Source organism: Haemorhous mexicanus, chromosome 29 (genome assembly GCF_027477595.1).
Source record: "Haemorhous mexicanus isolate bHaeMex1 chromosome 29, bHaeMex1.pri, whole genome shotgun sequence".
Classification (NCBI taxonomy): domain Eukaryota; kingdom Metazoa; phylum Chordata; class Aves; order Passeriformes; family Fringillidae; genus Haemorhous; species Haemorhous mexicanus.
Genome location: NC_082369.1, coordinates 1,403,054 through 1,416,289, shown reverse-complemented (window position 1 = coordinate 1,416,289; position 13,236 = coordinate 1,403,054). Strand labels below are relative to the sequence as shown.

The 13,236-nt window shown below is 46.8% G+C and overlaps 1 protein-coding gene across 1 annotated transcript; it reads right to left on the bottom strand.

The window, feature by feature from the left end:
• Positions 1–301: 301 nt before the first annotated feature.
• On the bottom strand, positions 302–3,451 carry LOC132339521 (platelet glycoprotein Ib alpha chain-like). Its single transcript, XM_059869815.1, has 2 exons — positions 3,385–3,451; positions 302–2,837 (listed from the first exon to the last, which is right to left on the bottom strand). The coding sequence occupies exon 2, from the start codon at positions 2,832–2,834 to the stop codon at positions 690–692; it is 2,145 nt and encodes a 714-aa protein (XP_059725798.1). The 5' UTR covers positions 2,835–2,837; positions 3,385–3,451; the 3' UTR covers positions 302–689.
• Between the last annotated feature and the right edge of the window lie 9,785 nt (positions 3,452–13,236).

Here is a 13,236-nt window from a genome sequence, read left to right as displayed (position 1 = left end):
AAGGTGGTCAGGCACTGAACAGTCTCCCCAGGGAATGGCTACAGCTCCAAGGCTGCCAGAGCTCCAGGAGCGTTTAGACAATGCTCTCAGGCGCAGAGTGGGATTGTTGTGGTGTCTGTGCAGGGCCAGGAATTGGACTTGATCCTCAGGGGTCCCTGCCAACTCAGGATATTCTAGGATTCTGGGATTCCATGGACTTTTCTTCCCTGCCTTCACTATTCCACATACTGAAGACAAATTTCTCATTCACTGCCCTGCCAAGACTTGTGGCAGGTCCAATGAAATCAAACCAGCACCCCTTTTAAATTCAGGCACAGAATATTTATTATGTGATTAAGAAACTGGCACTGAGTGGAAAGTGTACTGCATCTTTGTGTGCATAATTTGAGCAGAAGCAGTTGCAACAGAGCACAACATAAGTTCTTCTTACCTTCACTCACCCCAAAACCAGGCAGTGGCAGCCCCAGAATATCACTGACCAGTTTAGGACAATAGCTTCCTCTGCCAAATACCCAAGCTCTGGAAACCTCAGGCTGTTTGAGAATACTAGAGGAATGAGCTAGATGGCTTCCTCCTAGGCAAGTAGATCTTTCCCTTGTAAAACAAAGGCATATAAAGCAGAGCCTCTCAGGCTATAAAGCAAAGACTCTCAATCTCTTTCTCTGAGTGTGTACGTATGTGTAACATATTTACATGGTGTTACCCGCATATTTCACTCTGACATCACCAATGGCCTCAACACCCCTGTCTAGGCTGTAAGCAGATGGGGTCCTCAGGAAGCTAAGGTCTGTGACCATCAGCTTCCTGGAGAAAGGCTTGACTGATGTATGCAGAGGACTGTGGTGAACCCACAACTCCTTTGTGGTGCAGAAGGAGTAACTTGCAGGAGGACTGCACTGTATCCCCAGATCTTTAATTGTGCAGTAGGTAACCTCAGGGTACAACTCCACTTCCTTGATTGTACAGAATCTAGGTTGCTGGAGGGGGATTTTGAAACTGCTGAGATGCATCATAGGGTTTCCTGTTGACTCCCTCCATTCTAGCAATGGATACTGCACCTCTTGGGTCTGCAGGGACTGGTGCCAGGAGGGTTGTCCCACCAGACACATCCATGTCAGACAACCTGCTAGAGCCAGCATGGTCAGGACCAGCAGAGCCAAGGAAGCCAGGTAGAGCACCCAGTGCAACAGGCAGCAGTGCCTCAGCACCCACTGCCCCCACTGCAGAGCCTCCCCACCTGCCTCCAAACGCAGCACAGGTACAGCCCGTCCTGGGATGGAGCATGGGCAGAGGGGAGGAGGAGCAGGTAGGGGGAAACATGCAGGTTGGGTGAAGTGTGTAGTGTCCAGGGGAGGTGGTAGTGTTGGGGCATGAGTGGAAAGCATGGTGTTGGCTGACATCAGAGTAGGACATGGAGATCCGACAATGGAAGAGGCCTCTAGCATGGCAGTGGAAGGCACTGCTGTGGAAGTGGGAAATGTGCCAGCAGACCCCATGAGACTGCCATAGATACTTCTGGCAGCAAGGGTGGTTTGTGGATGGCCAGTGGTGCTAGAAGGGCTGCTGCTCATAGTTGTTGGCAGTGAGGTGGCATTGTCAAAGGTGGCAGGTCTGTGCAGGGTGATGGTGGTAGCAGCTGTGAGAATGGTGGTAGTGCTGGGGGTCTGTGTGGGTGTCATGGTGAGACTGGCTGGTACAGGAACGGTGGTGCTGGGAGCTCTGATGGTTGTCAGCACAACAAGCAAAGTGTTTGGGGAAAGGGTAGAGGTACAAGGGGTGCTGAGGGAAGGTCTGGTGAGGGGAGATCTTGTGGTAGTAAGGGTAGGAAGGCAAGATGAGGTAACAGCACAGGGCATGGTAGTGTGCTCTTCGGGGATAAATGGATGTGGGGGGAAGGTGGTCATGGTAGCTTTCTCTCTTGTTTCTTCTCCATAATTATATTCATCCCCTCCTTCCGCATCCGCATCCTCCATGATGCTGCAGTTAAGCTTGAAGTGAATGATGGGCTTCTGCCTATGCTCAGCAGGGCTGTGGCACAGTACCTTCTCAGGTGCAACCTCCACCTTTGTTTCCTCCAGACCCCGCTCTGGCTGATAAACAATGTCAGCATTCTTCTGGATCCAGGTCTGGAGGTAGTGCAGGTCACAGTTGCAATGCCAGGGATTCTCAGTGAGGAAAACATACATGAAAAGGTGCCCCTTTGGGAAAAATCCAGTTGGCAGGGTCTGCAGCTGGTTCCCTGAGAGCCAGAGGGTCTCCAGCTTCTGCAGGTCCTGCAGCAACTCATTGGGTAGCTCCTTCAGGAGGTTGTCTGAGAGGTCCAACTCCTTGAGTGCCTTCAGCCCTGCAAAGGCCTCCTGGGGCAGCTGCTGCATCTTGTTCCCTCGCAAGTCCAGGTTCTGCAGCTGTGGCACTGTGCAGAAAGCCCTTGGGGCCAGTGTCTCCAGGCTATTGTGAGCCACAGCCAGGTGGGTGAGTGCAGGCAGGCCCTTCAGGTCAGGTAGGGCTGCCAGTGCATTGTGGGAGAGGGTCAGCTCCTTCAAGGACAGCAGCAGGGCCTCTGTGCACAGAGCCACCAGCCCATTGTTGGCCAGGTCAAGGTCCTGAAGCTGGGTGAGGGACAGAAAGGCAGTGGTGGAGAGGGACTCCAGGTGATTGTCACTGAGCAGCAGGATGCCTGTGTCTACAGGCAGGTCTGGGGGCACTGTGGTGAGAGCCTGCCCCGTGCAGTTCACCTCCAGGAGGTCCTTGACCTTGTTCATCTCTGAGGAGCAGGGCTGGGCTGGGGGCAGCAGAGCCAGAAGAGTAACCAAGGTCAGGGCAAGGACGTCCATGATCTGGAGGGGGAGAACCGAGGGGTGTGGGTGCAAGCAGGCATGGATACACATTGCTTTTCTTCCCACACAAGCACCATTTGCAGCAAAACTCTATCACCTGCCAGACCCTCTGGCACCCTCTGATCTCTGCAGCTCCTCCCTGGGATGGTAGAAGGAAGAAATTAATCCCACACCTACTGCCATCTTGTCCTTGGAGGCCAGCAGATGACATTTTTGGCCCTTTTGCTCTCCTCATTCTCTTCCATAGTCGGGAGAATGTGACTGATGGGCCTCTTCACAGCAATGCCTTCTCCACTGGGGCAGCATTTCTGCCCTCACCACTGTAAAAGCCATGCCTCTGCAGTGTTTGTGTCACAGCATACCCACACCCAGCTCAGCTCAGACAAATCATGTGCTGGAAGAATCTCCCTGAATATGCTCTTACCCAGCACCAGCTAAAACCTCTGTTAGATTTGGAGGGTAGGAGCATGAAACATGAGAAAGGAGTTTCCTGTGCACAGATGTGCCTTCCAAGAGCAATCAGGCCCCTGTGAACACTCTGACTCACCTGCAGATCTTCCAGTGTTTGCTCTCCTGCTGCTCTGCCTCCTCCTGCTCACAGATCAGGCAGTGCTCTGGGACAGTGCTAGTGGGGAGCTGCCCAGCCCTCTATCAACACCCGCAGTTGTGGGAAGGGAGTTGTGGTTTCCTGAGCAGCCAAACCCATCTCATGTCCTTTCACAAAGCCCTTGCTTTGGCTGCACTGCCACATCACCATCTCTCTTTGCAAAATGTCGAGGATCAGCAGGCATTGCCCCAGCAGCAAGGGGTCGTGGCCCACTGTAGTCTGCACTGGATCCTGCTTGTTCTGCTGCTCAAGCCAATTTTCCCCTTAAAATTTGCAGTAGTGCTTGCAGAAAATAATTCCATTGGCTTCTGGAGAGAAAAAGGGCAGGAACATTGGCCACAGCTTCTGGAGGGGGCTGAGGTGGTAACAAAATGACTCCATGCCCATAATGCTGGAGAAGCCCTTGCATCTGGATTCAGGCAATCCTGGTCCAGGATGCCATGAGGCTCAGGACGTCTCTTGCGCTCTGTGATAGGAGTGGGATGGACTGAAGCTCTCCTCTCTCAGCAGTTGTAGTTTAAAGCCCTCTTCTCCAGTTTGGCAAGCCTGTGAGTGAAGATGCTCTTTGCCTTTTCTGACAGATGGACTGCATCTGCCCTCAGTAGACCAGGTTGTTCAAAGCAAGTCTGTTGGTCTAAGCAGCCAAGCCCTTGGCTGTAGCACCAGTCCTGTAACCACTTGTTGATTCCCCAGATTAGACTAGTTCTTTCAAACCCCTTTGCTTTGACTGGGAAGGTTGATGAAAAAACTACCTGTGCTCCAGAGTCAGCAGCTACTGCTGCTCCCAGGGATCTGTAATCTATCTTGATGCTTCTCACTGGCACCCACATGAAACAGCTGCAGCAGGTAATGGGTGGACTGTCCGAGTCATGGTACTCTCTCAGTGACATCTCTGTTAGGAGTCCATGGTAAGCAGCATAATCTGGAGAGTGCAGCAGGCTGGTAAATAGTGTCTTCATGCTTCTCAGAAGAGAGTCTCTTCCTACTGTTACCCTCTTCTTAGTTGTGCTGATTGTTATATGGGGAACATTATGCTGCCTTACTGGTTGTTATATGGGGAGTAGATGAGGCTGCCTTACTCATCTTCAGTTCCTCTCCTGCTGAGTCTTTTCTACAGATCAGTGAAAGGTTCTGCAAGGGCACCTCTGTGTTCTGGAAAGGTTCTACAAGAGCATCTGTGGCTTTGGGGGAAGACTGTTCTTACTGCGGGTCCTTGCTGTTCCAAGCTTCCATTCTTCTATACCAGCCTTTCTCCCTTCTGTGTGTTCTCTTGGTCCTCTTCCCTTCTCTGTGTGTCACTGGGGGAGTCTCTTGCTGTTAGGGTCTACTGCAAACTGTGCTTGGAACCAGCAGACTCTCTCCTTCCTGGGAAAGAGCTCCTTCTCAGCCTTCCTGATAGTATACAGCCCTCTCACTGCCTCTTGCCTTTCTTAACAACAGGTGGTGCTCCACCTGGGCACACCTTTTACAGATAGGTTTGCTGCCTGTTCCTGCCCTAGAGAAAGATCTATTCACTTCCTGAAATGAGAGATCCCCACTGCAGCCTCTCCATTTGGCAGCTCTATCTGGGTGGAGAAACTGGCAGTAGCCAGGGTAGATGGTGCAGACGTCTGTATTGGAGTTGCAGCCTTTGCTCTCAAAGGAGTGTCCACCATTCTGCCTTGGGAGTTAGGTAGGAGGAATGTGTTCAACCTGTGCAGGTGGTCACACAACATGCCTGGTTGCTGTAAGACAGAGCTTAGATGCAAGTTATGAATGGTATGTGTGATGGAAACTGCATTGGGGTACTCATCTGCAGATGCATTTCCCTCTGCCATGGAATCTTAATCTATAATGGTATCTGCAGAAGAAATGGAGTCTGAAATGATACCTACATTTACAACAGTAATTGCAATGGCATCTGTGTCTGCCTATAACACATGAGTTACCTAAACTCAGAATATAAATTGTTCTTAATAATATTCTTGCTCTCTTTTAATTTTCTTTTTCTTTTTTTTTAAATTCTCTTATTTCTCTCTTTATTCTCCCTCGTTCAAACAAAGAAAACAGGGATAGGTCTTTGGGGATTGAGACAGGAGGTGTCACTTTAACTAGAACCTCTGATTCCCCAGGCTTTTTTCCTTCTTTTTACTTTTCATTTTTACAGTCAGATACATCTGTGTGCTTTGGCTGCTCCCTTTCCTAGACCCAAATGTTGGAAATTATATAACTTCTCTAATTTTTAAATTAATGATTTTAATGATCTTCTAATTATTTTTAAAAATTAATCATAATCGGTGTGTAAGTTATAGGTAGTGTGTTAGTCTTATATCACTTTTAGCCAGCATTTAGTAAAGTTGTCATATGCTCCTTTTATGGGAACACAGCTTTGGAAAATGATTGAAACTTTACATTTTGCTAAACTAACTCAGATAAACGTCAATGAATAAAACTGGGGAGAAAGAGATATATTGTGGAAGCTGGATATCTAGAATGCAGAAATTATGGACTATAAGGACCTTTTCACAGAAACCAGGAGATAAAGGGCTAACAAAGTCTCAGTATATATGTTGGAAAGTCCCTACTGGAGGAAAAAGATACTAAAAAGTCTAAAAATAAGGACTAATTAGCATAAGAAGCAAGAATTCAACGGCCAATAAAAGATAAATATGAAAGAGAGTTATGTAATTTTGAACCAATTATCATTAATTTCTTTGTTTGCTAACAATGTATATATATATATATATAAGTGAAAAAGTTTTGCATCAATGTCTGTATGGAGGCTGGAATTTTGTTGGCCATACACATACATCTGGACCAAGGATAAAGTAATGCCTTACTTGTTAACACTGAAAAGACAGTGTTAGAGTGTTTTATTTATCCTGACGATGTTGGGGCATTTAGTAACAGAAAGATAGCAAAAGCATGCTGATAAGTAAAACTGGCTTGCCCCTGTTTTTTCTCTTTTATATATTGCCTGGCTCACATCTGTTTGCCCACTGCTGAAGCAGTGGTGTCACTCCAAAAAGCAAGTTCAGAGTGTGTTCTCCAGTGGGGTCTGGAGATACAAACACTGGCTCCACTTCAGTTGTTGGTGGCTCCTTATCCTCTTCTGCAAGAGGTAAGGTAAGGCTGTAGCCAGGTTCATGTTGAAGCTGCTTGAGTGTCAGATGCAATGAATGGATTTCTCTTGGGCATGTTCAACAAATGCAGTATGGGCTGTGAGTGTCTTCTAGTGATCATTTCAGCTGGAGCTGCTGCTAGGTCAGCAGTAGGCTGGAGAGGCATTGCCAGGTATCTCCTCTCCGCCGTGATCCATGGTGTCTCCTCCTGCCGCTACTGGAAAAAAAGAGTCTGGCTGAAGCCCCACACAGTCCTGGTGGACTGTGTAAATCCCTGAAGCGTTCTGCCCAGGGTGAGGTTCTTTGTGCCCTTAGCATCTCCCTGGGCCGTGAGTGCTTGTGGACCATTTCCCTGCAGCAGTGTCCCCTACTGGCTGATGTCCCTCCAGTACTAAAGAGGAGGGGAATATGTGGATATGGAGGGGGCAAACACCATACATGGTGTGGTATTGTGTATATTTGGTCTGAGCAGTGCTGAGCCCTTGTGTGCTATATACGTACATTTGTAGTAATGTGGCTGTCTACACAGAATTGTGCAATGCTATGGACATATGTAACAGGATCTGCAATGCTATCTGCATATGGAATGATATATGTAGCACTTGTTATGTCCAATAGCTGAGTGCAGATAACATTGCAGATGCAGGTAGTATTGAAAGTTAAATTGCCATGTATTGTGGTTTGACACTGGCCGAATGCCAGGCACCCGCAAGAGTCATTCACTTACCCTCTCCTGCTACAGTTGGGCAAAGGAGAGGGAAAAAGATGAATGACAGGCTCATGAGTTAACATAAGGACTTGGAGGGAAAAAAGACTCCAAGGGCAAAACAAGTTCAAATTTAAATGTATAAATTTATCATTAGCAGAATCAGAGGAGGATAATGAGAAGTAAAATAAGCCTTAAAAACACCTTTTTCCCCCCCCCAGCCCCTCCCTCCTTCCCGCCAACAGCAGAGGGAGACAGGGTGCAGGGGTTTTGGTCAGTTTGTCACTCACGATCCACTCGTACAAGCGGGGATCAGGATGGTTTGTTTTACCTATCTGAGTGCAAAAGACACACAGCAAGGGTACTTTCAGTATTAAAAACAAATGCACTTTTTATTGAGTGCCCACAGCAAATGTGATAGAAGGATTAGAAAGATAAAAGATAGAGAGAGAGAGAAAAAGACGGGGGGAAATAGCTACCAATGGAGAGACGAAATCCTTGTGGTCCTGCCAATAGATCAGTCTTGTCACATTGGGGAGAATATCAAAGTCTTTGTTTAACTCAGAGGTCTTTTATAGTCTTCCAGAGGGTGGGAGCAGGATGGTGCATCAAGGGAACAGGTACAGGACAGTGGAGAATAAGTCTGTTGAGAACAAGTACAGCCAGTCCAGTTCCGAACATGACAAACCAGTCCCAGCAGTGAGCGGGGCCCATTGTTTCAGGACTGGTTCCCATGGGAACCCAGTCTTCATCCGTCGAACACACCTGCAGGCAACACTTGGCAGACATCCTGCTTCAGTCAGACCAGCGCCCCTGTGTTAGAATTATAGGGATCTCAGTCTCAGTCCTTTGTGGGGGGCTTCAGTCTCTGTCCTTGACGGTGGTCGTGAGGCAGATGAGCAATCTTCCATGGGGAATCACCAAAGTTACCTTCTCTAAAGTGAGTGGCATCTGGCCAAGAGGTGGGGAAATTCATGGGCTATTGTGATGAGAGGGGATCATGAAGCAGGTGTAAACATATAGAGCAAGCCACCCCTTGCCAGTCTCTGCTCTAAGCAGTGTACCATGGTGGCACAAGCAAGTGCACCTGCAAACAATCACTTAGCAAGCATCCACCTCAACCAGGCCAGAACTCCAGTCGGGGTCTTCAGGGTCTTAGTCTCTGTCCTTGTTATGGTCATAAGGCAAATGAGGGAAACTTTGGACCGTCTCTTATGGTCACTCTTCTGTTTTTTCAGGGAGAGGAGTCTTTTTTTCTGGGTCCCTCCCATGGGCAAACAGTCATCCCAAAATTGTTGTGGTGCACTTAACTCATCCAAGGGGTGCCGTCCCCTGAGGACAGGCTGCTCTAGTTTGGAAGCAAGGGCTCTCTCCCTCAATATCTCTGGAAGCTGGCCCTCCCCCCTCTCTATCCAGGTTTCCCACTGGATCATGGCTTTCTCTGGCAACCACCCGATCCAGTGTGATCACTTTTCCCATGGGCTGCAAGTAGCTTTCTTCATCCCCCATGGACATGTCTCTTCATGGGGACAGTTTGTTTAACTACAGTCCTCACTACAGCTTGCAGAGGAATCTTGGCTCTGACATTTGGAGCACTTCTTCCCCCTCTTTTTTTACCACAGATCTGGTGCCGCCATGTTGTTTTCCCTCACAAGTCCACACTTCCTCCTCTTCTCTGACTAAAAAAGAGTTACTGCTTGTAGGTACCATTGTCAACAAGTTTTACTAATTCAAAGATTCTTGCAGGATCCTGCAGCGCTGAGAAGTTGATCTTGTCTAGGTTCCACGTTGGGAATCACTGGTTGTGCTTCTGCTGCCAGCCATGTGGCTCTGCCACCATGGCACAGGCAGTGGTAGCTGCCATGGTGCTGGCACCATTCAGTGTCTCTCCTCCTGCAGGGCATGGGGAAGGGGAAGCCGCTGCCGGCCCTGCCCTTCTGCCCATGGCACAGCTGGCTGGAAGTGGCCTGGCGGGCAAGGCTCTCTGTTGGCCACACTGAGATGGCTGCAGCTGTGGCATATTGCTGAGCACGGTTCCAGGAATGCCTCCGGTGATGGCACCTTGCCACCCCTGAAAAAAAAAATTGCATGAGCACTGTTTTGATTTTCTTCTCAAATATGTCATCACAGAGGTGTTACTAACCTCTCTAATTGGGCCAGCAGCATGTCCATCTTTAGAGCCATCAGAGATTGGAATGGGGGAAGCTTCTAGCAGCTTGTCACAGAAGCTACCCAGCTACCCCTGTCATTCCCCCTACTATTAAAACCCAGGTTGTGCCAAACCAACACATCATAGCAGACTCCATTGCAGATGACGATACCCACTGTAGAGGTATCATTGCAGATGAAGATACCATTACAGACCCCACTGAAAATGCAGATGATATGTCAGATGCCAGTGTAGATGCATAAAAGTACCGTTTTCCACTAGTGATTTGAATTGTTGGAGAGAAGAGCTTTTAAGTTCCAGGGAAGACCCCAGTAAAGCGGCAAAATTATTTGATAGTCAAGAACCAGGACCCAGATTGGGGTGATATCAATTTGATGCTGACAGAACTAACAGAAACTGAAAAACAATTACTGATTAGAACAGCTAAAGCACATGTGCAGGGATGAATTGCTAGTGGAGCCCTACAGGGTAATGTGAACGTGCTATTCCCTACCACAAATCCTCTGTGGGATCTGAACAATCCAGGTGAATATGCCTCGATAACCAGATACTGGGAGTTAGTAAAATGTGGATTAGAGAATGCCATTCTGAAAGCAGTAAATTGGGCATTAATGTATAATTTTAAACAGGGACAGCATGAGTCTCCTACCGACTTTGTAGAGAGGCTCTGAGCGACAATGTGAAAGTTTACAACCCTTGATCTTGCTTCAGAAATGGGGAAGCAGCAGTTAGTCTCCTCGATGCTAGGACAGTCCAGCCCAGACATCACGGAGATTAAAAGAGACAGATAATAGAAATTTAGAAGCAATCACAGAAGAAACATGGAGGGCATGGAGGGTATATAACAACTGAGACAAGCAAGAGAAGAAAAAAACTCACAGGAGCCAGTGACAGCTTTAGAGCAACATCAAAGAGGAGAACATGGTCAGAGATGAGGCAGAGGCAGAGGAAAATAATAGAGGCGGCTCAAATCAAGCAGAAGAGAGGTTAGGACCAAATCAGTGTGTTTACTGTAAGAAAGTGCTAGCACTGGAAATGCTAGTGCCCAGAGTTACTGAACACTCCACAGGAAGCTGTTGTTGTAGCAATAGATAACAGTGAGTGAGAGGGACCCACAGATCATTCCTTAGTGGACCTGCTGGTTAAGATACAGGGAGGGAATTTTAAAGAAGTTGAATTCTTAAAAGATACAGGGGTTACATTTTCAGTTTTAAATGAAGCTTTAGTGCCTGAAAGTGAAAAACATATCCAGGTAATGGATTCCACAGTCCAACCAGAGAATGCTTTTTTTCTTAAAATTGTTAGAATACAAAATTGGGAAAAGGATGGGAATACATCAATCTTTCTATCTACCAAATTCGCCAAAATCCCTGTTAGGCAGAGATCATCTTGAAAATTTAGACACAGCAATTTAGAGAGGGAAAAATAAATTTAAAGTATCCAAAGGTAAATTGATTTTAGCATTAGGATTGGCAATTGATAGAGGACCAGCGAACAATAGCAATTATTTGCAGCAAATAATGAATCAGTGTCATGGTTTGAGCTTGGCGTAATGCTAGTGCTTCTTATGAAAATACTTCTTTTCTGGTGTCTGCTGTGAGATGTGATTAGAAATAGAGCAAAGTAGGCTCTAGCTTAGGAATAAAGGGGAAAAAACTTTATTAAGCTACAATTATTAAAGAAAAACACACAGAATTCTGGATGAAAACTTTTTAAAAACATCTTCCTCCCCCCAATAAATTTCTAATGTATTCACCCCTCAGATCACCCACTCTCAGTCTAGCACTACTCTTCAGATTATCAATTTTTAGTTCATCGAGCAGAGAGGAGTTTTTCTTGTACTATAGGTTTCTCCAGGAAACACAGTTGAAACATCCTGTGTTTCCATGTTACACGTGGCACCGCCTGGAGATTATTTTGCTATCGTGACATCTTGTTTTTATGCTCAGTGCTCTCACCACTGTGCATGGACTAGAGCTGCTTCTAGGTTTGTTTTTTTTAAAGGGTGCTTTGCCTAGTTCTAAAAAGAGCACAGTCTCTCACTTTTGGGACACCTGTCCCTCCCCAAATTTCATCCCCCTGGGGCCGAGAGGTCTCGAGAAGAGAGATCTTCTTCTTTTTCTTCTTTTCTGGAGATGGAGGGCCCACTACTACCCTCCTCACCTGTCATCTCTGTTCACACACTTTCACATCACTGCACTCTCTTGGCTCTAAGCCATTGCCTCTCCCCTTAAATGCAGTCTCTGTGTCACAGGAAAAAAATGGTTCTGTCCATGGTCATACAAGAAAAGTTTAGCCAAAGGCTACTTTGTCACTTCTTCCTACTTAAGATTTTTTTCAGCTTTTCTCATGGCCTATTTCCTCTTATCTCATCTCTGTCTCTCTTCTCATTCAACTCTAGGAGGAATTAGCATTTGCAAGGTTTCTAGCATTTAAGAAAAGGGTTAAAAGTCTCAGGCTCTGCCTGTCCAGAACTCCCACGGCTGCCCTGCCGGCACCACCACCCCGCCCCTTTCTCTTTCACTCCAGCCGTCTATCAAATTTTCAAGGTGGCACAGGCACAGACACCAGCTCTTCCTCTCTTTCTCTCCTGGGGAGGGCTGCCTGATGTCTCTCAAGGTTCTCCCACCCTTCGGTCTTGCAGGGGCCTTCACCTCCCTTCTCTGCCCAAGGCCCAGCCTGGCGGCCTACTTCTTCTGGCCACATGGCTCCCCTCCCCCGCCCAACTCAGAGCTGGGCAGGGGAGGTTTGTTCTCTTCTACAAACCGGAACCCAAGAGACTTTCCCCCAGGAGTTCACAGCTTTTAACCACCTGTGTTCTCAGAGGCGTATCTATGTCTTCAGTGCCAAACTAGGTGCCAATATTCAAATTTGAGCACTTATTGGTTTGACCACAGCATTCCAAAAAACTCACTTCCTCTCAAACCATGACACTCAGGTATACCCATATACCATTGGTATGGAATACCGATGCTCCTTGGAAATCAAAATTGGCTGACCCTGTTAAGATTGAATTATGGACAGGAGCCAGGCCAGAGGTTAGGAGACAATATCCCTTGAGAATAGAGGACAGAAAAGGGATAGAATCAATTATTAGCAAGTTTTTGACACTAGGTTTGTTGAAAGAATGTGAATCCAAATTTAATAGTTCTATATCAGTGAAAAAAACTAATGGTTTGCAAGATTTGCAAGCAGTCAATGGGATTGCTAAACGTATCCACCTAGTGGTTGCAAATCCTACACTTTGCTAACTAAACTCTGCAATGATCTCTTTTGGTTCTCAGTGATAGATCTCAAAGGTTCTTTCTTCTGTCTGCCACTTGCAGAAGAAAGTCAAACATACTTGCTTTTGAATGGGAGAACTCTAGCACAGGCAGGAAAAACCAACTTATCTGGACAGTCTTACATAAGGGGTTCAAAAACAGTACCACAATTTTTGGGAATCAGTTGGACAAAGAACTGGAACAATGGCAGTCTCTGCCTGGGGAAGAAACACTCTGACAATATGTAAATGATCTACTAATTGCTACAAAAACTATCAAAGAGTGCCTTATATAGACAATAAGTCTGTTGAATTTTCTTGGTCTAAATGTTGGTCAAGTGTCTCAACAGAAAGCTCAGCTGGTGCAACAACAGGTGACCTATCTTGGATAAGAAGTCTTTGGAGGATAATGATCCCTGGGAACTGCATGGAAGGAGGCAATCTGCCAAACACCTAAGCCACAAATCGTAAGAGAACTCTGCACTTTTCTTGGAATGACAGGTTGGTGCCGGTTGTGGATATACAACTACGAACTGGTGGTGAAACCTTTATA

Coding starts and splice junctions, on each gene's coding strand:
- LOC132339521 (XM_059869815.1), bottom strand. CDS start 2,834: ATGGACGTCCTTGCCCTGACCTTGGTTACTCTTCTGGCTCTGCTGCCC.